The 26,057-nt window shown below is 34.4% G+C and overlaps 2 protein-coding genes across 7 annotated transcripts in view; one reads left to right on the forward strand and one right to left on the reverse strand.

The window, feature by feature from the left end:
• LOC127861911 (stromal membrane-associated protein 1-like) overlaps positions 1-9,243 on the forward strand; it is a 36,617-nt gene extending 27,374 nt beyond the window's left edge. For 4 of the 5 annotated variants that reach the window (XM_052400634.1, XM_052400639.1, XM_052400636.1 and 1 more), the window contains 3 exons: positions 2,747-2,829; positions 5,217-5,393; positions 6,523-9,243. In XM_052400634.1, coding sequence (XP_052256594.1) covers positions 2,747-2,829; positions 5,217-5,393; positions 6,523-6,645 — 383 coding nt within the window. In that variant the 3' untranslated portion in view covers positions 6,646-9,243. Of the gene's footprint in view, positions 1-658; positions 704-2,746; positions 2,830-5,216; positions 5,394-6,522 lie in introns of all 5 variants that reach the window. The other variant, XM_052400637.1, reaches the window with a different exon arrangement.
• Positions 9,244-13,409: 4,166 nt separating this feature from the next.
• On the reverse strand, positions 13,410-22,801 carry LOC127861916 (uncharacterized). 2 transcript variants are annotated; one of them, XR_008040367.1, is made up of 3 exons: positions 19,354-22,789; positions 16,704-18,586; positions 13,410-16,120 (listed from the first exon to the last, which is right to left on the reverse strand). XR_008040367.1 is itself a non-coding variant. In XM_052400648.1 (3 exons), exons 1-3 carry the CDS (start codon positions 20,009-20,011, stop codon positions 15,777-15,779), a joined length of 465 nt encoding a protein of 154 aa, XP_052256608.1. In that variant the 5' UTR covers positions 20,012-22,801; the 3' UTR covers positions 13,410-15,776. The 2 variants fall into 2 exon arrangements, 1 of the variants encoding a protein (XP_052256608.1); XM_052400648.1 differs by having other exon boundaries at positions 16,704-16,764; positions 19,952-22,801.
• Between the last annotated feature and the right edge of the window lie 3,256 nt (positions 22,802-26,057).

The following is a 26,057-nucleotide window of genomic DNA, read 5'->3' on the forward strand; positions in this document are numbered from 1 at the left end:
CTGTTTTTGATCTACAGGTGTATGTGGTTAGGATTTAATCCCATTGTTGCACAAGCAGTTTTGCGTCCACCTATTACAGCATGCAAAATGACTGGTATTTGTACATATGTTACTGCATGAAATATTTTGTGTCTGCTCTCAAGAGGAAAATAACTCTCGCACTTGTATGATAGAGCCTTGCTCTGGGATAAAGGGGCTTAATGAATCTGTGTGAAGTGTTGTCGCAGATTTACCTCTGTAGTAGTAAGGGACGACACTATCCGTGTTTGTAGCAATTTTTCTTTTATAGGAAGTCTGTTCTTAGCAAAAATGTGGTTAAGGCGGAAAGTGTTTCCCCTAATTAGCCTGTGCAGACTGCACAAGCTATTATGTGTCAACTTTCTGTTCTTAACAAAAATGTGGTTAAGGCGGAAAGTGTTTCCCCTTATTAGCCTGTGCAGACTGCATAAGCTATTGTGTGTCAACACTTCATGAACATGAATTGAGCATGTTTTCCCAGAACTCGGTAAGAATTATGTTTTTCTTTATTCTTTTGGGCTGTGTCTCACTTCATTCTGATTCAGGCATGTATCTTTTTTTGATGTATTCACTATTTCTGTTTAGGTTTTGGTCCTCGAGCAATGTATCTATATTTGATGTATCCACTATTTCTGTTTAGGTTTTGGTCCTCGAGCAATGGCCACTAGGTCACCTCGTCCACAGGGTAAACAATATGAGCCTTGTTCTGAGAAAACTGGGCTTAATGCATGTGCGTAAAGTGTCATCCCAGATTAGCTCGTGCAGTCTGCACAGGCTAATCAGGAACGACACTTTCCGCCTAAAATTGATTTTCGGTAAGGAGGGACTTCCTTGAAACTAAAAATACCATAAAAGCGTAAAGTGTTGTCCCTGATTAACCTGTGCGGACCACACAGGCTAATCTGGGACGACACTTTACGCACATGTATTATGCACAGTTTTCTCAGAACATGACTCATATAAAAAAAATATTGGAGTATAAATTATGTGTACTTCAAAGAGTGAGTGTAAAACTAATGTATCACATAAACAGAGGTTAACAGTTTAAAATTAACTGATGATCCTTAACTTTTATAATGAAATTTGAAATGCCAATTTCCACGGGTTTTATACCTTTATCACAACACTTGAATCTTGTTTAATAAATTGTTGAGAGCATTGTTTTTTTTATTTTTCTGTTATCTGGATATCATTTTTTGTTAACCAGAATTTCATAATTGTTACATTTACTCTGTTAATAACAATATCATAGTCTAATTTTATTACAAATTATATACATCTACAAGAAATGCGTGCTGCTATAGGAATCTGACACATGTAAAATGTTGATTAGAACGAATTAGAGCAATTGGAAAACGAAAAAGTATCTACATATGTTATTGTGTTTCTTTTTTTCAGATGTTTATATTAAAATGTATGGATTGTAATATGAAACCGCATTGTGGCTTCTGACATGGAAAGAAAAAATCCTTTGTAAAGAAGGCAAAACATAAAATCTTGCCTGTAATAAAATTATTACAAGATATAATATAACAATATTACAAACTGAACTTTCTGTTTGTAGAATTTGAAAAAATACTTTAAAATAACAAGAAGGTACTTGAGAAATCACATTGATGTCAAGAAAACATTTTGGGAAAAGCCAGAGAAAGTTAACTATGGTTGATCAGTGGCCACTATGAAGAGTTCTTGCAATGAATAATGTGTATTTCTTCTTCTTATTGTCCCCTACCGGTGAAACCGGAGGGGACTTATGGTTTGCGCTCTGCGCGTCAGTCTGTCTGTCAGTCTGTCACACTTTTCTTGATCCTGCGATAATTTAAAAAGTTTTTCATATTTTTTCATGAAACTTGAAACATGGACAGATGACAATATGGAGATTATGCACGTCAATTCAATTTGTTCCTACGTCAAAAATTGTGGTTGCTATGGCAATAAATGTAAAAAAAATACAAAAAAATACTGACAATGGTGGAGTTTCACCGGTAGGGGACCATATTGCTTGGCAATCTCTTTTTGAAAATAAGTATGCATGTGTTATTGTCCTCTCCAAAAATATCAATGAGTGTATGCAAAATTTGTGTAGTTATATTATATGGATTAATATTGCAGTAGCTATAACAACATTTCTTTCTGGTTCCATTGTTCACACAATTCTGGATTAGATTCACAGTGGAAAGTGAATGTCTGGTACATGTTAAAATATTTACTTAATGTTGTTCAATTTTGCTTGTAAAATGATGTTATTACTAACAAAATTTACCTATTTATTGATGTTAAAGTGAACTTTGAAGAAACAAACAACCAACAGTGGAGCTGCTACATTCAAATCAAGATCCGCTCACCCCTTGATTGCCTGTGGTTTTAAACAAACCTTTGCCGTTCTGAACATGGGACCAGACTGACCTTGAACATGCACCGTACCTTAGGAAAATGGGGCTTAATGCATGTGTGTAGAGTGTTGATCCAGATAAGCATGTGCCATCCACACAGGCCAATCAGGGATGACACTGTACACCATAGCTGGATTTCTGTTTAACAGAGACTTCCTTTAAAAGAAAAATACTATCAAAGCAGGAGTTGTCATCCCTGATTAGCTTGTGGACTACACAGGCTAATCTGGGATGTCACTTTACATACATGCATTAAGCCCTGTTTTCCAAGGGAGAGGCTCATATGATGTTTTAAAAGCCAATTGCTCATTATGTGATGCTATGTGTGATTGCAGGGGGGATGTACATGCCACCCCAACAGCCGGCTGGAATGGCCATGTATGGTATGCCACAGCATGCACAGATGCCAGCCCAACAGGTATGCTGGGCTATATTTGTCCGATAGATTGATCATGTTGAAAATCACATGTGTTTAAGAGTAGAACCAGTACACTCTTTCTTGTTTTATAAAAAAAACACATTTAATTTCAAGTCAAGTTCAAACACGTGGGTTTCTTTACTTGCCCTTTGCCGTTTAAAGATTTCAAGTCATTTTTAGCTCAACTGTTCACAGAATAGTCTGAGCTATGCTAATCACCCAAATGCCAGCAGCTGTGTCTACATTATGCTTCAGGTATTCATTTCAAACTTTACACATGTGTTTGGGGTCATTGTATTAGGTGATTGTGCGCATTATACCTTGTAATGCATAATATGGCAAGTAAGGAAACTTGGCCCAAAAGTGTTGTATGAAACACCGCTCTCCCTACCTCAAAGGTCAAGGTTGCACTTAGAGGTAAAAATTCTAATTTGGCTATAAAACAGCGTGAAAATTCTTGTCTTAGCCATTCTTTTTCCATATATTGATGGATTTTGATATAATTTGGCATAAGTGTAAACCATTATAATGTACCCAGCCAGAAAAAATTCCCGACCACAATAGGGATCAAACTCAGGACCTCCCGGTTCCAAATCAGGCAGACACTCTATTGCGTCGTTATAAAAGCTAGCTCATATAGCAAGGTGGTATAACTTCTCCTTACAACGAAAAAGTTCTCCTTATACCAAAACCTGCTACACACACCCCTTCCAATAGATAAATTCTTCCACGAATTTCCCCATCCCACGATATCTTAGGGATGTCTAGGGTGTTTTTTTAAGTTGGGCGCAGCTAACCCAGCCAGAAAAATCCCCTCCACAATGGGAATTGAACCTGGGACCTCAAAAAAATCCAAATCAGGCAGACACTCTACTGCGTCGCTATAAAAGCTAGCTCATATAGCAAGGCAGTATAAGCTCTCCTTATACCGAACCCTACTTCAATAATACATCATGTAGCATGTAACAACCAATACTTATCTGAAAGAAAATGTCACACTTAGAGGTATTACATCAAATTTCGATAGTATTTGTGGCCAGTTCTGTCAAGTGACTGTTACTAAAGATAGAACTATAGTTTCTGGTCAATTACTTCCGTCTGGATGGAGGTAATGTTCTGTAATGTTTCTTTGTATGTAGCTTATATGCTGGCCTTGCTTGCAAAGTTACTTTAAGTCTCCAAAATCTTATATTTTTGCTTAGTCACAGTTCTTGTTTTCATTTATTTTATTCATCTTTTTGTTTACATACACTTAATGACTACTAATGGTATTCAACTTATATGTCTGTGTGCTCATAATATAAGGTGACTGACAAAAAAATATTATACTATCAAGGTAGATGACGTGTTTACCAGGTTGTCTTCGGAAAGATCTTCTTTTTGTTAGATCAAGAAAGTAACCAGTATAACCAGTAGACAAAAACAGATAACTTTTTAGGCTTTTTCTTTTTGAACAAATAGACATGTGGATCTGAAGTAGAAGTTGATCAATTGCATCTGAGTGCTTTTATTTACCCTTGAAGTATCAACCAATTTGTTCAGTCAGGTTTGATGTGATGTAATGTAAGGTTTTGTGGACTCATTAACTGCAGCTTTACTATTCATAAGGCAAATTTTAGCATGACATGGCTGATAAGTGTTCTGGTAAATTTGTAAACATGCCATGATTTTCTCTGTTTAGGCTTAGCACTACACAAGCTTTTATCCTATTACCAGACGAATATATAAAGTATAAAAACGATCGTACAAACTTGAGCTTTATACTATCGCTATTTTTTTTATCAGATTTGGGTTTTTCCAAGAGAATATGTTTTTGTCAACTATGGAAAGATAAAATCGTAAAAAATGCGATATTTTATAATTATTAATGGAAAAGGGGAGGAAATAATAGCATAAATAGAATATTATGTGAGTTTTGGATAAAGATCAAGTTTATCATGCCCGACTTGAACCATGGTAGCGCTCGGCAAGCCTCACACTACCATGGTTCTAAGCCTCACATGATAAACTTTATCTTTATCCAAAACTCACATAATATTCTATATTTATCTTGCAAAGCTAAGTAAACCATTTCTTTTCTTCATCAAATGAGCCATATATTGGCAAAACTGGGCTTAATTGATTTGTGTAAAGTGTCCTCCCAGGTAAGCCTGCGCAGTTCACACAGGCTAATCAGAGACAACACTGCATAATCTGGATTTCAGTTTTGAAAGAGACTAACTATTCCAAAAATTTATAAAAAAAAAGGAATTTTCGTCCCTGATTAGCCTCTGTGGACTGCGCAGGCTTATCTGGGACAACACTTGATGCACATGCAGTAAGTCCAGTTTTTCCAGAACAAGGCATATAATTATCTCCGGCCTGTACATGATTTGTAAATGTTTAAGGTGATGTATGGAGGCCAGATGGGCATGATGGGTGGTATGCCTGCGGGCGGTCACATGGGCATGATGGGAATGCAGCAGCAGCCTATGGGCATGCAGGGGCAGGTGGGCATGAGGCCCATGGCTCCACCTATGTACGGGCAGCAGCCACAACACATGCCACAGATGAATTTCAACCAGGTACGTGGCCGGCAAGCTCACTTGATTAGAGCGCTGGACTTCAGATCAGAGGATTGCTTATTTTAAAATCCAGACCCGGCACATAATTTGTTTGGGATTGGTCATGATGTTGTTTCTATGGTTATTTTCCTCCTTACTCTAATTTAAGACGGGCAGTGTCAGTGAATAAACAGTGTTTTATCCAATCCTCACACTTCAATGCCTATAATTTAGCACATTGTAATGCTCATGATTTTTAATGAATCATACTGTAAATCAATCTGAAACAATTACTGGTATAAGGTTATTAGTTGAAGAAGAATTAGTAAATTCATGGGCCAAGTTTTAGACATAACGTGGTGAGTACATGTTGTATATATTCTGGCATTCATCACCAATGTTTTACACTGTAAGGCTTTTGCAACCAGCATAAAACCAGAACAGTCTGCGAGTAACTCGAAGCCTGTTCATATTTTGTGCTGTTTGCTGCTCATCAGTACCTTAAGGTTGAAAATGAAGCCTTTAAACTTATTCTAGTAAAGATGATTTACCCGGTAGTTGTTCAATTCTTTGCAGTAAATCTGGAACATAGTAATGCACCTGACTACTGCATGTCACTTTAGACTGTATAGTGTTTTATCAGGTGAAATTGAAAATATATTTCACGTCCAAAGTATTTGAAGCAAACTACGAAAGAGGTAATTTTCCAAAAGCAAAACTTAAATTATTTGGATTGAATTTTATTAAAAGCTTTATTGCTTTTTTATTTAATTAATATTAATTTGCAAATGAAAATTCCTTTTGAAGATGGAATTAAATGAAAAACGATCATTTAAATGAAAAGGATTTTGTCAATAACCCAAGGTCCCAATTTATTTGCCTAGCTCAGAGAAAGTGGTGCTTAATGCATGTGTGTTAAGTGTCCAAGGGCTTAACAGGGACAATCCTTTCCGCCTAAACTGGATTTTCTTTTAGAAGAGGCATCTTTTAAACAGAAAATTTCATACAAGCAGAAAGTTATGTCCCTTAGCAAAGGCTTATCAGAGACGACACTTAAGCACATGCATTTAGCCCTGTTTTTCCAGAACAGGGCTCTTATTTTCATCAGATCAGTTTTAAAATCGACATGTTTTCTCCTTCCCTCAATTAGATGCAGAACCAGATGGCTGGCATGAGCCTAGGCGGGTCTCAGCCTCAGATGGGAGGGATGGGCTGGGCAGGGAACCAGAATGCAGCAGGGGGCCACACCCTCTCCACAAACCTCTGGCAATGAAGACTTATATGTGCCTCGTTCTGGGAAAACTGGGCGAAATGATGTGGGTAAAGTGTCATCCCAGATTGCACAGGCTAATCAGGGACACTGCGCATTTATGGTATTTTTATTTAAGTGTAGTCCCTTCCCTTCTAAACAAAAATCCAGTTCAGGTTGAAAGTGTTATCCCTGATTAGCCTGTGTGGACTGCACAGGCTAATCTGGCAGTTCACTTTGTGCACATTCATTAAGATCAGTTGTCACAGAACGAGGCTCATATGTAAAGTGGTACCAGGCTGAACATTCCAACACAAGAGACAACCAAGATTAGACACTCCGGCGTGGAAGGGTCTTCCTGACATTACATCTGATAATTCAACAAGAAAATAATGTTTAGTTCGATTATAAAATGTGAATACATATTTTGTTCAATTTTAAAAACTGAAGATACTCATTAGTAAAACTTGTTCATTATTTTGGAAATGATGTTAACACTCACATTTATGACCTTTTAGCCATTTATACTTTGTTCAATTTTTTTTAAGCCCATCAAGTAAAATCCAGTGCATTTTCTGACAGGTAAACTGCCATTGAAATGTACATGTGTATAACAGAAGGACTGCTGTATTCCACGGGTCCTGTGCAATAGCATAGTTCTTTAACAGCTGTGGAGTTTACCATGGAACTGTAGTCATGGTACAATTGTTATTTGAGTCGTATTCTGAGAAAACTGGGCAAAATGCATGTGTGTAAAGTGTCATCCCAGATTAGCCTGTGTAGTCTGCACAGGCTAATCAGGGACAACACTTTCCGCTTTAACTAGATTTTCGGTAAAAGGGACTTACTTTAAACGAAAAATACCATTAAAGCGGAAAGTGTCGTCCCTGATTAGCCTGTGCAGACTGCACAGGCTAATCTGGGACAACACTTTACACACATGCATTTAGCCCAATTTTCACAAAACGCGACTCATTTGAATCCTAGAGAGAAATGTTTTACAGATCCATGATCAGCGATATGGGAAGCTGAAATGACATATAATTGTGTGAATATCATTGATTTATTTATATCCAAAATATTCTATGATAATTTTGTATTATTGTGTTGTTAGTAATGTGCTGTAAACAATTGTTTTATGTAAGCTGTTTACGTAAATACTGAAATAACCGGTTTATGGATATTATGCACATTATTTGTTAATATGTATTTATTTTAATGCTTTGTTAATAATGATGATTTATTTCTACATTTTGTTAAAATAAGGCTTCAAACACAATTTCTAGAATGATTTTTTATGCCCCCGGATCGAATGATCGGGGGCATATTGTTTTTGGTGTGTCTGTCTGTCAATCTGTCATGCTGTCCCAAAACTTTAACCTTGGTCATAACTTTTGCATTATTGAAGCAACTTGATATTTGGCATGCATTTGTATCTCATGGAGCTGCACATTTTGAATGGTGAAAGGTCAAGGTCATCCTTCAAGGTCAAAGGTCAAATATATGGCTTCAAAGCGGCTCATTAGGGGGCATTGTGTTTCTGACAAACACATCTCTTGTTTCTATTCTAGAGTGGTTTTTTGTTTCCATACAATATTTGATTATCATGTAAGGTTTGTGTGACTATTTAAGTGTTGTTCATTCTGTTTAGCTGAACAATTTATGTACACTTTACATTGGCAAGACAATGTATGTGTTTGAAGATTGTAAATATGATAGTCATTTAACTATTATTCCTCAGTATTTCAAAAAGGTCAGGTTTCACAAGATTTTCATGCATTTTCATTATTTTCAGAAAAACATCATTTGTAAAGAATTAATATGTTTTTGTTTTTAGTTATTTTAAGGACAGTCATGAATTTATATCCATGCTCAATATGCATTTGTTTTTTAACGTTTCAATAAACATATTATGTCTTACTATTGACATACTAATGCAGTTATTTACAAAGTCTGTTTTCATGGTTCGTATGTGCTTTAATTTATTTTCAATTTGTCTCAAACACAAAAAAGTGTTTCAGGCAATTTGCCCCTAAATAGCAAAATAACAACCCTATCCTAAATTATTAAGAGCCCAAGGTTTGTTTCAAAGGCTGAAATGGTAAGATTCCAGTCAATATATTTACTTGCAAGATATCTGTCGAAGAGGAGCTATATATGTCATGGTAGCATATAAGGAACCATTTACATGTATTTGAACTATTTAGAGCCCAAGGTTTGTTTGGAAGGCTGAAATGGTAAGATTCCAGTTAATATACTTAATTACCAGATAAATGTCGAAGAGGCGAGATATGTAATAGTAGCATATAAGGAACCATTAACATGTATTTGAATAGTGTACCCATTTTCACGCTTTTGATTATCACAGCTATGTCTTAAACTTTTAAAGTTAAAGAAAACCAGACCCTACTTTAAACAGTCTCCTGCAACCATGTTGGTTGGTCTTGCAAATAGTAATGTTCGTATGTACAGTTTTGTTTCTAGATTTTAACATTTCATTGTTTCAATCTGTGATGATAATTTTAAATTGTATTAAATTGTATAGTATGGGAACTAACTTTAAATTGCATAGTGAACAGTAAGTTCTGTACATGTCATTGTCATTAAATGTATACAAATGTATGCCTTAATTTTGTTTTCCGTATGGGCTTGTTCAAGTAAAGTATACAAATATTGCATTTGTAAAGGTAGTGAAGTTAGGGAGGATTATTAAAGTTTTGTGTAAATATTGAAATCTTTGAATCAACAAACAGAGTGATGGAAAATTTAAATAAACGTATGACATCAAGATGAGACAGTATATGAATGATGACTCTTTGCTATGTGCTATACACATAGATGAAAGGATCAGGATACTGACTGAATATACCAGTATTCTCCATCATTCCTTCCTCAGAGACAAAGTAAGTTATCTCATGGGCATGTTTTGTCTGATCATTGTTAAATTGTATTATGTCAACCTGAATCTTTTGACATGCACAAAAGATAGTACATGTACATGATAGTCACGCATTTTACACGAGCACCCAAAATCTTTTGAGTGGACACCGTTGTTGTTTTAGTACAGTTACCTTGACCTTGCTTCGACCGGCCTTAAATGCAATCCCATGCTAGGTCTCCCTTTAACTTACATACACACAACACTTGATTGCAATATCAGCTAAAAACTGAAGTTATTGAGTAGAAACATTTTGTTCTATTTAAAGTTACAACGACATTGGCATGGACTTGTGAAGCCTCAAATTCAGTCTCGATATATATCCCTATTTAGGCTCACTACATCTTAAGATCCATCAAGATTGGTTAATGCAAACTTAAATATTGAATGGAAACCAATAGTAATACAGAGCATACAACATTAATTGGCGATTGGTGAATTTGGGATAAATAAAGGGTCATAATTCAAAAGTGCATCAGGTGATCTGGCTGGATATTGGACTTGGTGGAGATATTCCACCCATAAACGTTGTCACCAAAATTTAAAGATGATACAATTAAAATGAAAAAAAGAGATGATGAAGTATTCTTTCCCAATATTTATAGTTCAAATTTCTTCATGCGATCTTCTGTTTATCGAACTTAGTCGAGATATCTTGCCTTCACACGTCATCATAAAGTTTCATGATGATGTGATTAAAAATATTTAAAGTGTTCATCAGGCATCATTTGTTTTGAACCGCCGTTTTTCTCAACACTGCAGGGGTTCCAATAAAACTTTCTGCTTTTTGGGAGGTGTATCAAAACAAACAATGTTTTAATAGAACGATATCCAGACCGAAAAATAATCGTTTACATCGACGTATCCGGTGTTGTTTTTCAATATGTTTTGTCCAGTATGTTCGTTTTGAAAGACAAAATATTAAGCCATCATTTAAAAAAATGTTTTTTGTACTGCACCCTTAATTAGTTCAGTGTAGCAGAGTCCTTTATGTTATGCCCCCGGATCGAAAGATCGGGGTATATTGTTTTTTGGCCTGTCTGTCTGTCATCCATTCATTGTGTGTGTGTGTCCCAAAACTTTAACCTTGGTTAAAGTTTTGGTTAAAGTTTTGCAATAACTTTTGCATTATTGGAGATAGCAACTTGATATTTGACATACATGTGTATCTCATGGAGCTGCACATTTTGAGTGATGAAAGGTCAAGGTCATCCTTCAAGGTCAAAGGTCAAATATATGGCATCAAAGCGGCGCAATAGGGGGCATTGTGTTTCTGACAAACACATCTTTTGTTTATGAAAACTAAATCATGTTTGTATAATTTAAGACAAAGAAAACTGTTGGTTTGAATTAATTTCTCGGTACGGTTTGTCGTATACTGCTACATTTGGATTCTTCCTTATATTGAAACATTGTTCTAACATACATCATCGAATTTTACATGACATGTTGATAATGTATATGTGTATTATTGTGTAAATGATTAAATAAGTCTAAATACAATGTGATTTATTACTGACAGAAGAATCGATTTATAGATACGATCACGCAATAATTAGTTTAAATGGTATCGCAATATAAACTGTAAATGGTGCATCTTTTAATGCTTTGCAAAAAATTACTTTCTTGTTATGAAGCTGTAATCTACCGTCAGATAAGTACGTCGATACAACATATATCTCTATGATCTTATTGTATATTTTTTATTTCTCCGGAGTATGTATTTTTCCAGATATTTCATTATATTGTTTGGATCTATAGAGCTAGTTGCATGCACACAACTACAACCACCATCACTCTGGGTTTTCGATAGCTGTAAATCACGGCAATTGATTTAGTATTGGCAAGTTTCATTAGTATTTTCCAGATGAAATACATTTCCAATTTGTGTTGATGAAGTTTCAGTGCATTGTTTATAAAAAGACAAACCAATCTTCTTTTCAAATTTAAACATTAACGGGATGAAGACAAAATTGGTTTGTAATGCATGTCTGTCATTTTTTTGTAAATCATAATTTTACCCTTTTATGCCTAGAGAACTCTCCTATCCATCTAAATTGGATCAATTTATTTCCAAAATTAGGGATGTGTAGTATATTGATTTTTCTATTAAGAAAAGTTCTTACAGAAATTCCCTTAAGCAACAGCACAGACCCTGATGAGACGCCGCATCATGCAGCTTCTCATCTGGGTCTACGCTGTTTGCAAAGGCCTTTTTTCTAGACGCTAGGCATAAATGGGTTAAGCATATGTGGAAGATTGTTACTCTTTTAATGTGTATAGGAATAAGTAGATACAGCTCCAATTGTTGCATAGTAATAACAATGTGTATAGCTTACAAGCTCATACAATAGATTAAAATATGTAATTCAAAACGCTTAAAACTTCATGAACCATCTCTGAAGTTTGACATGTTCTTAAACTATTTAAAAAAATCATGTTCAAAATATATTTAAAATTATTATAACATATCGTTTTCTTCTTAAAATTAGTAAGACCATATATGTAGGAAAACCATTACAAACATAATATGAAATTGAACCCCTATTGATAAATTCCCATATTATACCAGACATAATACCTTTATTTGAAATCATTCAAAATACATTTAAAAACTGCAAAATTATTATCATGAAATTGTATTGTGGTTGCCGTTTCTTTCTAAGGATATGCGTTTGCAACTACATTCAATTATAATACCGTTATGGAATGCTTGTCGACATAAGTGAGCCTATAATAAACTTTGATAATAAATAGTCGCTGCCCTAGAAAGTTAGAACATGCATGTTTCATTCAAGAAATAAAACGAATATTTTTTTTAAAACTTCCTGTTTTACTATTCCTGTCATAATATTTGCATTTGCTGTGTGTTTCGAAAGGCTAACTGAAACAGTAATTTGTTAAACCTTAAACAACAAGAAATTATCCCACAAAATTACGAAACATCATTCAAAGAAAAATAAACATTCTTGTTATATTAACATTGTTGCAGTTACTACAACTTTGAAAAGAACACCATACTAACATATTTATACATAACATATATTATTTAATAATATAAATATTGTTATAAAGGCAACAAGATCTGCGTTTGTGAAAATCCACGGCCAATAACTTTGCCAAAAATCAATTGACCGGAAGGGATTTCGAACTTCATCTGTAGGTAATGTAGGTTGACATACAAACCAAAACAATCAGTTCACTATCTGAAAGCGTTGCGAAAAAAATAACGAAAAACTTTATAATAGAAAAAAGCCAAGGCCCATAATTCGACAAAAATCAATGGACGGGAAAGATTTTCACAATTCTTCTGTAGATCATGTTGGTAGACTACCGGACCGGAACGAATTTCACACTTCATCTGTATGTAGGTAGACTCACACACCGAAAATCAGCTCATTAGCTGAAAGCGTTGCGTAAAAAAACACTCTGGAAAAAGATTATTATAGAGAAAATTTATAAGTCAAATAGCCAAACACTTCGCCAAACAATAAAGGACCAGAACGAATTTCATACTTCATCTGAAGGTCATGTAGGTAGACTAACATACCAAAACTCAGCTCAATATATCTGGAAACATTGCGTAAAACCTCTGGAAAACGGTGATAAATGGACCGAAAATAATTTCACAATTCATCTGTAGGTCATGTAGGTTGACTCACATAACAAAAATCAGCTAAATCAATATATTAAAGTGTTGCATAAAAAACAGTAAACGGTTATTATAGAGAAAAATTTATATCCACGGATCGGAGCAAATGTCACACTTCATCAGTAGGTCAAGTAGATAGACTCACATACCAACATTCTGCTATCTGAAAGTGTTTAAAATTCAAAACAAATCCAAACATCAAAATATTTTCTTGTTCACAAACATACATGGCTACATGATATATGAGAAGACAACACACATTGGTAATCAGTGATCATACAAACACACGGTCTAATAAGAACAATACAACAAGATTAAGTTAATGTTAACAAACATCATCGCAAACATATTTTAAAATGCATTTAAGTAAACTAGTCTCAGGAATCATGGTTTCGTAGTGTTTTATATCGAAATAATTAATATGTTTAATGAACAATTTTATATTTAACTTTTTTGGTAGCGTCATTTAGGTAAGATCATTCTACATTTTTCAAGTTTGATCAATGAAGACAAGAAGCCATACTGTAATGGCTGGCAGAAAAATTGTAAGTGGCCTTATGTATTGCATTTGTATTACGGTTAAAATGTATTAATTGCTAACTGAGTTGGCAACTAATGCAAATTATATATAATAATTGGGTACTGGGATAATTCAACACGCACATTGACAATATACACTTTTGTACAGGCACATTCCATGCACCAGTAAAAGGAAATGAATGTGTAAACAACAATTACGAAAGCAAACAAAATCACTTATAAAATGAAACTGTCTGTTGCAATTAATAATTGGGCCGTGCTCTGTGAAAATGGGATTTTATGAATGCGTAGTGCGTTGTCCCAGATAAGCCTGTGAAGTCCACACAGGCTAATCAGGGAAGACACGTTTAGCTTTAATGGTATTTTTCGTTGACAGAAAGTCTCTGCCTACTGCACAGGCTAATCTGGGACAACACTTTTCGAACATGCATTAAACCCCATTTTCACAGAGCACGGAGCTACATCCATGGGTAGTAGACATTGGCAAACACTTTAAATCAACAAGAATGAATATTATTCAATTAATACCATGTAGATCATACCACCTCACATGCAAAACCAAACGTTTAATAAAACACCTAATTGTTCATTGCAAAAAACAACTAGCAAGTGTATTCGAAATCAAATGAGATATCTTGTTAAAATTGACCGCAAAATATATAATATTCAAAGTTTAACAAACAAAAAACTCACACGATCCTTTTCTCACCACTCATAAGTATTTTTTAATGTTTACCGTACTGATGATTTTTTTTAAATAATTTACCTTCCCTTAAAATAGAACTAAGAATCAGACCTCAATAAACAAAATATTACATACATGTAGTTTGTAGGTATCAACATCCATGTAGGTAGAACTAGGACACTTTTTCAGCTAAGTGTTTAACTAAAAAAATATACTATCCGTCGCAAGCTCAATATGCATTGAAATCAGCAGTGTGCGAGTTAAAAACTTACTTTTTAAATGAAATTTTGATCAATTGATATGACAATTTGTCAACATGTGAAACAAATAAGTGAGAACCAATGCACGAGTTGCTTTATGCATACTTTTTTTTAAAGTATGTGATATCAAAATAAACACTAGAGCTTTGTCACAGACGTGATGAATATCCCACCACATGCCGCATTGACACAGAATATTTTGCATGTTGTCTTCACAAAAAACACCATGCTCAATGTTTAAAACGCACTAAGTGACCCCGTGACCTAGTTTTTGACCCGGCATGGCCCATGTTCGAACATGACCTACACATCATCTAGATACAATTTCTGACGAAGTGTGGTGAAGATCGGATGAAAACTACTTAAATTAGAGATCGTACACCATGCTAAATGTGTAAAACATACTTAGTGACCCCGTGACCTAGTTTTTGATCTGGCAGGGTCCATGTTCGAACTTGGCCTTAAGATCATCTAGATAAAACTTCTGACGAAGTTTGGTGAAAATCAGATGAAAACTACTTGAATTGGAAAGCGGACACCATGCTCAATGTTTAAAACCCAAAAAGTGACCCCGAGACCTAGTTTTTGACCCGGAATGACCCATATTCGAAGTTGACCTAGACATCATCTAGATACAACATCTGACCAAGTTTGGTGAAGATTGGATGAAAACAACTTGAATTAGAGAGCGGACACTTTATACGGACCGACAGACAGACAGACCGACAAACAAGCTCCCTCCTATATACCCCCCTAAACTTCGTTTCTGGGGGTATAATAACAGTTGATAAAATTGCTTTTTTAAATGTGTTCGAATCTGCACATTAACTTTTATATCAATGATTCAACGTTTCTTATAAATAATAAAAATACACTTCTCCGTTATGCTTTCAAATAAATGCGTCTTTTTTTAAGTGTACCCAGTTTTGATTACTTTTCATTCTGCAATGACAATCCCTTTCTAAAAATCCTTACTTGATAAAGTTTATTTATATCTATGCTAAGTGAGTAAAAATTGGTAGCTATTTGTGTAAACAATTAAGTTGTTAATATGATAATGAAAATAATAATGCTGCGATTCTACTTGCTATTGGTTATCATAATGCTATCATTTGCTTGTACAACGATCAACCTGTCCGTTCGTGCACTATGGTACACATTCTCTGGGAAATTTAGACGGTCCTCCACGGAAATCAGGGTCACAACTCCTCTCTCACCATCCACCTGCACTACGCTGTGTGCTCCGTCTTCACAAACCAGCAGCTGCCCTGTCTCTGACACGTGTACACCCCTAGGACTGCAAATTGCAGGATCTTCCAAGGATGACAGGACAGCCCCATCCATAGACAGGGTAAGGAGCTTGTTGTTAGTGTAGTTGGTTACATACAGCCGTGATCCATCGGCACTCACGGCGCACTTGTACACTGGGTAATAAATGAAATACTTCTCAATTAATACTTATGACTCTTCATACATGCATTTATTATTAACAGCATAATGATTATTCAAATAAATTGTACAATTTAACTCTTAATAAGCAAAGTTTTTAAAACACAGATACAGTTAAAAATATGTGTGTCTATAAAATTAAATCGACTTAAACTTCAAATCAATAAGTTGCAAATTCTTCGAAATTTGCTATTTATGCATTGAATCTATTTTGTCAAAGTTTTTAAACACAGATACATTTAAAAATATGTGTGTCTATAATATTACATCGACTTAAACTTCAAATCAATAACTTGCAAATTCTTCGAAATTTGATATTTATTCATTGAATCTTTTTCGACAGGCATTCTTTAATTAATTTAGGCAAACTGTTTTGCCTTGTTTAACATATAACAATACTTAGTTGTGCATATGTTTAATTTTAAACGAAAACTTTTACCATCGTGAGGCTTTTGTCATCATAAATACATTAGTAATGATTCTATATAAATCGTAGTTTCTTTATAAAAAAACTTGGAACGTTAAGGTTGTCGCTTATTAATAAAAAATCAAACATACCTGTTGCTGAACCTGAAGTATCTTCATAGATCTTCTTCAACAGCTGACCATCCAGTGTGTACTGATACAAGGCAGTATATGAAGTTATAAATAGACTTTGGTTGAAGAATGTGATACCATGACAAATGTGTTCGAAGTTTAGAGCTATGCCTTTCGTTATCTGCCTGTTTTTAACCTTGAGGAACTGGACGGTGTAAATTTCGCCCCATTGCTCAACAGTAACAGCAACCTCATTAGGACTTATGCTGCAAATGTCATAAGGAGAGCCAGGCAAGCCTAAGTGAGAGACAACTGTGAACGTCTTATCAAGCAACTTAATGTTCTTGTTTTCATAGTCTGGAATTAGGATGTCTCCACCAGGTAGCTCAATAATGCCTCTTAAATCACATTCTAATTCATCAGATGCTAATCGAACATTGTGAAGATTTTTGCTCTTACAGAACAGAACAGAACAGAACAGAACAGAACTTTATTTGTTTTCACAGGTTACAAAACAATGACATTTTGTAATAACATGTGAGCATATGTATAAGATAATTACACAGATATCAAACAAACAGTATTATATACGATAAATCATAGTAGATCAATTGGGAAAGTGGTTGTCATGTGAAAATTCTCCAGTAAAGGGTCAGTAACATAATGGTTATTTAAACAATATATTGTCTACAAACAAAAGAAAATTTGGGTTTCGAACCCGTAGGTGTTGGATAATTAATAGTTAAGTACGTATGTGAATTCGTTCTAATTACAAAATAATGTATAGTGATCACCAACAACCACATTTGTTATAATAGTACTTCTACAAAAGTAACACCAACAACAACATTAAATAGTAAACAGTTAGTGGTGGAATATTTGTGTGGATACACTCCATATTAAAGAGTAGGATTAATGATTTACAACAACAGCCTTAGTTATAATAATACTTCTAATAATAGTAACAACAACAACAACGATGCTAATAATGATAGTAATACTGATAATGATGATACTAGAAATCATGATGATGATCGAGATGACGACAATGGTGATGACCATGATGATTATGATAGTGGTGATAATAAAGCTAGGAAGAGCAAATATTACGATTACACTTAACATAAGACAGGGAACATAGTTCTACCATTTTTTTATTATTATTATTTATTGATTTTTAATAATTTTTTTTTTTTTACTTGACATTTCCTTAATTTAATACATACAAGAACATGCATTCGAGAAGTGAGTTTTAATTTTTGCAATATCCATTTTTAATGTGATTTTATGGTTGAACGTAGGTAGGTCTTCCTAGTATAAATAGAGTACAATCGATTATCATGGCATTGTCCTTCTTGAGATTTTTTTCAACAAATTCAATACTTCCAAGAGAAGACAACTCAGATAGTGTTGTGTCGATGCTAGGGTTTTTGTTAAAAATGACTAGAGGTCTTCTGGTTCCAGTCAATTCTTTAAACAGATTCTGCGCGTGTGAAACAATTTCCAGTGTTTTGTGGTACGCTATAAAAGATAAGTCATTTGGGATATTTTCAATGTCATTTATTGTATTGCAGATTTTTTTCAAACCATCTGTGGTTTTTGAACACGTGTCCGCATCAGATTGAATAGACTGATTTAGTGTTTGAAGCAAGTTGTCCAACGATAGTATTGTTTTTCTCTCCAATTCATCTAAGATGTCGTTGATTTTCTGACGAAGTACTTTAATTTCTTTATATGCTTTATCATATGAATCCTTCAGTTCCTTCCGAAATTCTTGTGTGTCATCTTTTGCAGTTTCAAGCTTTTTCTGGATATCAGCAATAATTGCAGGTAACGTATGAAAATCCTCCATTTCATTGACTGCTTGTGATTTTTCTTCTATCAGCACCAGCTTGACACAATGTCTGAAAAACAATTTGTGAATATTTAGTGGTAATATGTTGCTATTCTATGACAAGTATGTTGAAACTGGTTTAAAAGCTTTTTCATGTCAAGCTTAATGTTGCCTAATGTGCAGATTTGTTATTTATTGGAATCGAACGAAACACTAACAGCATATTAATGCATAAATTTAATAAAGCAGAACCAACTTGAGCGCAAAATTAATAGTTGTCGGCTCAGATACTACTTAAAAGTGCCCCTGAGGTACTCTTAAGTTAACAACAATCTACCCCGGGTACGGAAAATACGCTTAAAAGCACCAGACCATATTCCAAGTTATGTTTAGCATATTTTCTGCACACAGGGTAGTTTGCAGTATAAGAGTACCAGGGTTACTCTTAAGTAGTACCTGAGCCAACAAGGACCAATCATGGTTGTCTCAATTGGTCCGGTATGGTGGCCAGTAACCAATTCAAATGCTTCTGGGAATGGGGATTGCATTAACACGGGTCTCCTTGGTGAGATGCACGTGTTCTAAGCACTGTGCTTACAGGACAGCCAACTGAGTCTCTTAAAGTGGTCATAGTAGGCTCCGGTATTACTTAAAAGTACCCCAGGCAGCCATTATGTTCTTGTAATGAAATCATTTTGGAAAAATGCCAAAATGATTTTTTATGGTGCTCTATTAGTGGAAAACGAATTCCCACATACAAAATGGGAAGTTTACTACAGAAGATAACTTTTTAACTGAATCTGAATTGTTTCCAGACAAGCCAATTTAATTACTTACCTGTGTTCATGGAACAGGCACATGGAACAACAGAGTTTACTGTGGTCTTCACAATACATCTCTATCGGTTGATCTTTATGCTGTTGACAAAACTTCAATTCTTCAAATAATTTCTTCTTAACTGGCCATTTCTCCATCTCGCTTCTCCCATTTGCGACGTGCATCTTATAAAACTGATTGTGTAGTCCTATACAGTCATTACAGAGGCCTTTGTTACATTGTTGACAGTAAAACATTGCTTCCTTGGTTAAATTTTCCTCCTCACAAACATTACAGCAAAAGTCAATTAGTACATCTGATCCCTTCTCTGCCATTGTTATGATATATTTTTATCCAAAGCGAAACTAGAAATGTATTACGCCCTTCAATTCAATGTTACACTTTACAGTACTCCTATAAATATGAGGTCGATTTACATCGACCTCATATCGTTTAACGTTATTTTGCAATAGCATCGTTCCGACATGAATTCATGTCGGAAGCTTTAACGGCATCAAATTCATATAACAGCACAGAATAATCATGCAATAAATTATTAAACATAAAATATAAACATTATTTTACTAATTGCATTAGAAAAATGTTTATACAAACTTACAAGTAATGATAGTCCAGACCTTAAAACACTACCACTGTTCAAATTCCATATTGTTGCCATATAGCACTGTGTAAATTGAAAGTTGCATAATGTTACCTCATTGGTCGGTTATAAATACATTGTTTCTCTTTATATAGTATTCGATTTAGACGAAAATAATAATTTACGCGGAATGTCATATTAGTTTTCCATTAAAACTTTGATCTTGCCGTGTGTGTTTATGGACGTTATTAATTATGTTATACTTATTTTTGTATTTCATTAAGAATTAGAACGTGTAGCCCTTTTTGTTAACTGTTTTTAGCAAACGATTCGCGGCTAAATAACACGGAAAATGGTTAAAGCGACACTTTCATTTAAAGGTTTAATGTGAACAATATTAAATGAAGCCTTTTTTGGTATTAATATATTTTATTGACATGTTAAATTCGATACTTGAAAAGGTGTTTAGTCTTTAAAAAGATGTCGCTGATATTGTTAATTTCAATAACTGTTAATATGCTTAATGTTGTATAAGAAATTGAATAGTTTCACTGAGTTGTATTCCCGCCTAAAATCCGATATCGTAAAACGCGCAACGGTTAAGAATAAGGTCTGAATAAGTTTAGGTATTCAAATCCGAATATCTGCAGCTGTGCCAGCTGGGAAGCCCCGTTTTAGCTTTAACAACCGCAAGCGAAACAACATACTTTTTTAAGTCTTGCACTAAGACTCCATGATCACAAGTATAGGTCCCTGCTGTGGCGTATGACACCATAGTGCTATTTAGTATTGGTCGGCACAGTATCTGATCATAAAGAGATAATTGGTTTGTGCTGAACACAGGGGCAATAAAACCACAGATCTATCGATAAACAAGATTATTGAGATATCTTTTATTGAACACCGCGATAAAAATGCTCAAACCACGGACTCTAGATTACACGGATAAGAAACATGGCAACATTCTCAGAATCATCACTGCTATATGTGTAATCACCTTACAATTCGTCTAAAAATAATTTATATATTTGAGTTGAAGACGATGTACTGTTGTATAAGTCTGAATAAACTATCTGTCTGCCTGTCTAAATCTAAGCCGTCATCGTCCCAGTGAAAAAAAAATATGATTTTGAATAGTTGGACATGATGCCCTGATGTCAAAATACGAAATGCGTAACACCGACCGTGATATTCAAGAATCTTTAATAAATTGATAATTTAAGGTAAATAACATTTCATATAATTATACATAAGTCCCTCGTTGATAATTAACAGCAAACGATGAATGTTTTTGAGACCCATTTTATTTCAAGTATGCATGCAAAGCCGAATAAAATCGAGAGGATCCGCTATATACGCTGTTTCATCATAAAGTTATCACCCTTTCTGTGTTATAAACAAGAGCTGAAATCGTTAATTTGTTAAGATTTATTTATAATAAGCTTTATTGATATGTTTCGTGAACAAAATACCACAATATATTCCATCAAAAATATAATAATCATGGCAAAGGAAATTCAATGGCCGGTTTCTAAACAAAAGCATAATCGCCAAGATCGTAGCATCAGTTCAGTGCGTTAGGAACGCGCGCTACTTTCTTCCGCCTTCATTCCTTAATTACTTTCGTTTTTTTAAACAATTTTTTTCTATCGTATACAGAATTCTATTCTCCTAAGCAAGATGTAATTTTTAAAACTGAACTCCAAATATAAACGCTACAAATTGGTATTAAGTACGAACATGTCAACCGTAAATCTAGATTCTAAAACTCCAATACGGTATGATATTTGCAAAAGTTAAAGTTATAACTCGCCGGGCTGTCGAAATCAGAAGAAACACTTAATATATGTTTATATATCTGTTTACTATGGAACGTAAGCTTTCTAATGATATATAATTTGTCAAAATCGGCCTAGAAATGAAACTATAATTCAACAAAGACGTGAGTGGGTACATCAAAATGTATAACCTCGGCGCTTCGCTTTACGCTAATTGTACAAAATCGATAGCCACAACACGGTAAAACGCGCGGTGGTAAAACATAAAACATAAAATGTGTATTTCTTGTGTTTATCTCGCTATAAATCCATTAATAGCAACGGGAGTATACTAAAACGTATATTTTTTTAAAGAGGAATTAATAAGCAACAAGATAACGTATAAACCAATAAAATCGAATGAATAGTTTTTGCATAAGATTGAATTTACTACAGTAAGGGTCAAATACTCGAATCATCTCCTATCAATATACACTCCGTGATACAACTGGTAGTTTTAACACACACATATAGGTTTCATTTAATTAAAAAGTACAGAAAGCTAAAAAGTGATGTGGTTTGTTGTACAACAACAATTGGTTATGTGTAACCTATTCAAAAAATAATTTCGTTCAAGATAATTCAATGTAATTCTATAAACGACAAACACACTTCGTGTGTTGTGTATGTTTATTTTTAAAAATGTACATAAGTGGTTTAAAAGCACAATTTTTACACATTTAAGAGGTAATCGCTCACATTTATGTCTAATTAATGATAATTTTATGCATTAGCAAAGATTTAACGAGAAAAACTGAAGTTTAAGTTGAACTCAATTTGCTATAGGAAAACGACGGTAGCCGTTTAGACGTAAGCGGGGTAGCTTACGTCTAATTATTTGGACTACACTTTACAGTAACTCCGTTTATTCAATGAATGTATCTCGCTAATCGTGTTGCGAACTTCAGAAGTTGAAAGCAGTAATTCACAATCAATCGAATAAATAATTATCTTACAAAAACGCATTAAAGAGCTGTATCACAATTTGGCTGTAAACCAAAATCTTTGTTATCAAGAAGACTGACACGAGAACATCGTCAAGTGAAGTGTATTTCGGACATAACAATACTACTGTGATTTCGGATAAACTAGTTTTTCAGTTATGGCAGTGTTACAGAACTATATTTTTGACGCATACCGCAAAAGAATATCCATTAAAATTTTGAACAAAACTTGATTATAAAATACCACATATTTTTATAATGTTTTAGCCTTACCTATGTTTACAAGTAATATTTTCTTACTTTGCCAAAAATAAAGTAAACCAATAATAATAACATTTCTACCTTATTTCTTGCTAAAGAAACTTCAGCGTATATAGTATTGACAGACCTGACCTATAAAGTCGCGCCAGTCAAAAATCATAAAAAGCAACATTTAAAGTTATGGTAGCCAGAACTACCTTATTTCATGTAAATGATGTATTTAAAAAAAATTGCAAAATCAGATTGCAAAACATAACAGGGGGAACTAATAACATTTTTTATCAATAAGTTTTGTAGTTCTGGCTACCATAACTTTAAATGTCGCTTTTTAGGTCCGTCAATACTATATAAAAAGTTCGCTGAAGTTTCTTTAGCTAAACATTTTGAAATAAGTTAAAAGTATCATTCGATGTCATTAATATATATTTAAATGCGATTCATTGTGATAAAACTAGAGGTTATCTTGCTGAATGGAGTTTAAAACACAACATTCCAACCAAAGATCTATAAATACGTGTATTATAGATTTTTGATTTCAACATATGATTCCATAGTTTATTTGCATAGTTATATATCTACCATAACACTGTTGAATTTAACAGTATTTTGTATTAAAAACACTTTTTGTAAACAGGACCACGATTCCTGTACGACTAAATGCTATTTCTTCAAGGTCTTCGCTGTGTTAGCATCGTTTACTTAATAACGCTTTTTAAAAAGCGATGATTTTCATGTAAAACGTGAACGACAGTTTTTTTGTTCAAACATATCTTCAGTTTGCCCAAATTAATTTGTCAGCAACACAATATCAACACATGTTAAAGTGTTTCCTTCGAATAGAATCTATATTCAGTTTGGCAGTGGCTATAGCCGTACGGTCCCATACGACTAGCCAATATGGGCTAGTCGTACGGGGCCGTACGACTAGCCTATATTGGCTAGTCGTACGGCTCTGTACGTATAGTCTTTTCAATAGGGACTTCTAGCCGTACGGCTGTTATAACAAATAAATAAATTGATTATTTATTGATATATGTGCAGATTTCTTTTCCATGCGCCATGAGAAAACGTGCAAATACATGTACTTGAAATTGTGTGCTACCACGCAGGCTGATTAGATGATAATTGCTTTTCGCTACATGAACGTTCCACAAGATAATCCGTGCATTTGTTTTATATACTTAGATATTGAAATTTCGAAATTTCTAGCCTTTAGACTAGCTCGTAGAGTCGTCATCACGGAATCTGCAGTCTGGTTTATGTTTCGTCGTGTTTGGAAATCCGATCGGCATATTATATAAAGGGTGTAAAAAAGGGAGATATAATAATGTAAATTTATTTCGCCTAACAACAATTACAACAATCAATATAAATCAAAGTTATGGAGTATATAAAAACGCATTGTACATGCAAATATCAAATGTATACATTAAATATATAGTAAATAATCTTAACTAAGTCAATGCAAATTGCGACATCACAATGAGAAAAGTTTATATCAAAACAAATAAAAAAAAACATAACGTGAATATGATAAAACGATAAACGAGAATGGGAAACGTAAATACTGACACAAATTTGAAAACGTATTATAATTTATAGAACGCACACAATTAAATATGATGGCTTTCATAGCACTTGACAAAAGCATATACAGCATGAAGCTAAAAAAAAAAATTATTTTCACAATACGAGGCACCATTTCACGACAATTGGGCATAATACATGTAATGTCGACTATGCATACAAATAAATCTTCGAAACTACAATGATTGCTTTGTAATTTGTAATTTCTAGTTATGATGCAGCGGAAACAAAGACGCTGATTATACAGTGTGAATACACACTACACAGGCTAATTCGTGTCTTTGTTTTTCGCATGTATGACATATGAAGTTGCTCATATCTTAAATCATGTTGCTTAAAAGAACCGCCATGCGCCTTTGACGAATTTCATAATATCGATGCCGCAACTCATTAAAAACAGTTTTTCACACCTTACTTTGGAACGTCGACTTATTAAAGAATCAAATTAGAAACCGTATTACATGAAAGAAAGCCCAAGCGGACGCAGAATTTGTGTACTTTTATGAGCTTAAACAAACTAATTACTGATTAACAGCACTGAATGACAAGTCTAAACTTTATTAAGCCGAACGGCTAGACAATCCCCATAGGAAAGGCCATTCAGTTTACCTAAATTGACGTTGCTCAATATTAAATAATGTTGTTTTTTGCGTCGAGGATTAGCATTTTTACGTATGCATATTCCGTTTGATAAGAGAGTACCATGCTGATGGAGACAAAAAGAAACTTAACTGTCGTTCAAAAACGCAATATATACACAAAGCACAGCAGACACATCGATTTGAAATAAAACATGTAATACGGTATGTCAACACACTAGTTTTTAGTTTTTCGCTTGCGGTCAACTCATGTTACTGTCATAAAATTCAAGTCGGTATGCTCTTAACTACGCTAAGAACGATAACCACCGCATCTGCCTGTGCACACTGATTATCCTGTTTATTCTTCACCACTGGTACACTGCAGACAGCGAGTAAGTGTATGAAATCAATAGTGTTTTACAGCTTATGCGGCGACATTGGCCAGTTTGTCATCGAACTCTGTACATTTGGCTGCGCGTTCAGGAAAAACGGGCTTAATGCATGTCAACGGGGGGGTGGTTAGTGGTGTCCTGTGCACACTGATTAGCCTGTGCAGTGCGCACAAGGTAATCAAGGACGACACTTTCTGATTTGATGGTGCTTTTTGTTTAAAGAGGGTCTCTGGTACTGGGATGACAATTAATGATGTATTAAGCCATGTATTCCCAAAACGGAGCTTAAATTATCTTTCCTTTCAATGATTTGAAAAAAAACGATGACCTTTAATCTAGTGACCCAACAAGAGATGTGTTTGTCAGAAACAAGGCGTGAGGCATTCTATACATAGATGGTAAGACCGGTGTGACACAATGAGGCCTGAGGTTTAAAAGAGATCATAGCCAGAGTTTTTTTCTTTTTCATAAAAGAGTTGATCATGTATCTATGGACACAAGTCCACAGGAATGTAATGAACATCAAAGAAATTATAATTATA

The sequence above is a fragment of the Dreissena polymorpha genome, chromosome 16 (assembly GCF_020536995.1).
Source record: "Dreissena polymorpha isolate Duluth1 chromosome 16, UMN_Dpol_1.0, whole genome shotgun sequence".
NCBI lineage: Eukaryota > Metazoa > Mollusca > Bivalvia > Myida > Dreissenidae > Dreissena > Dreissena polymorpha.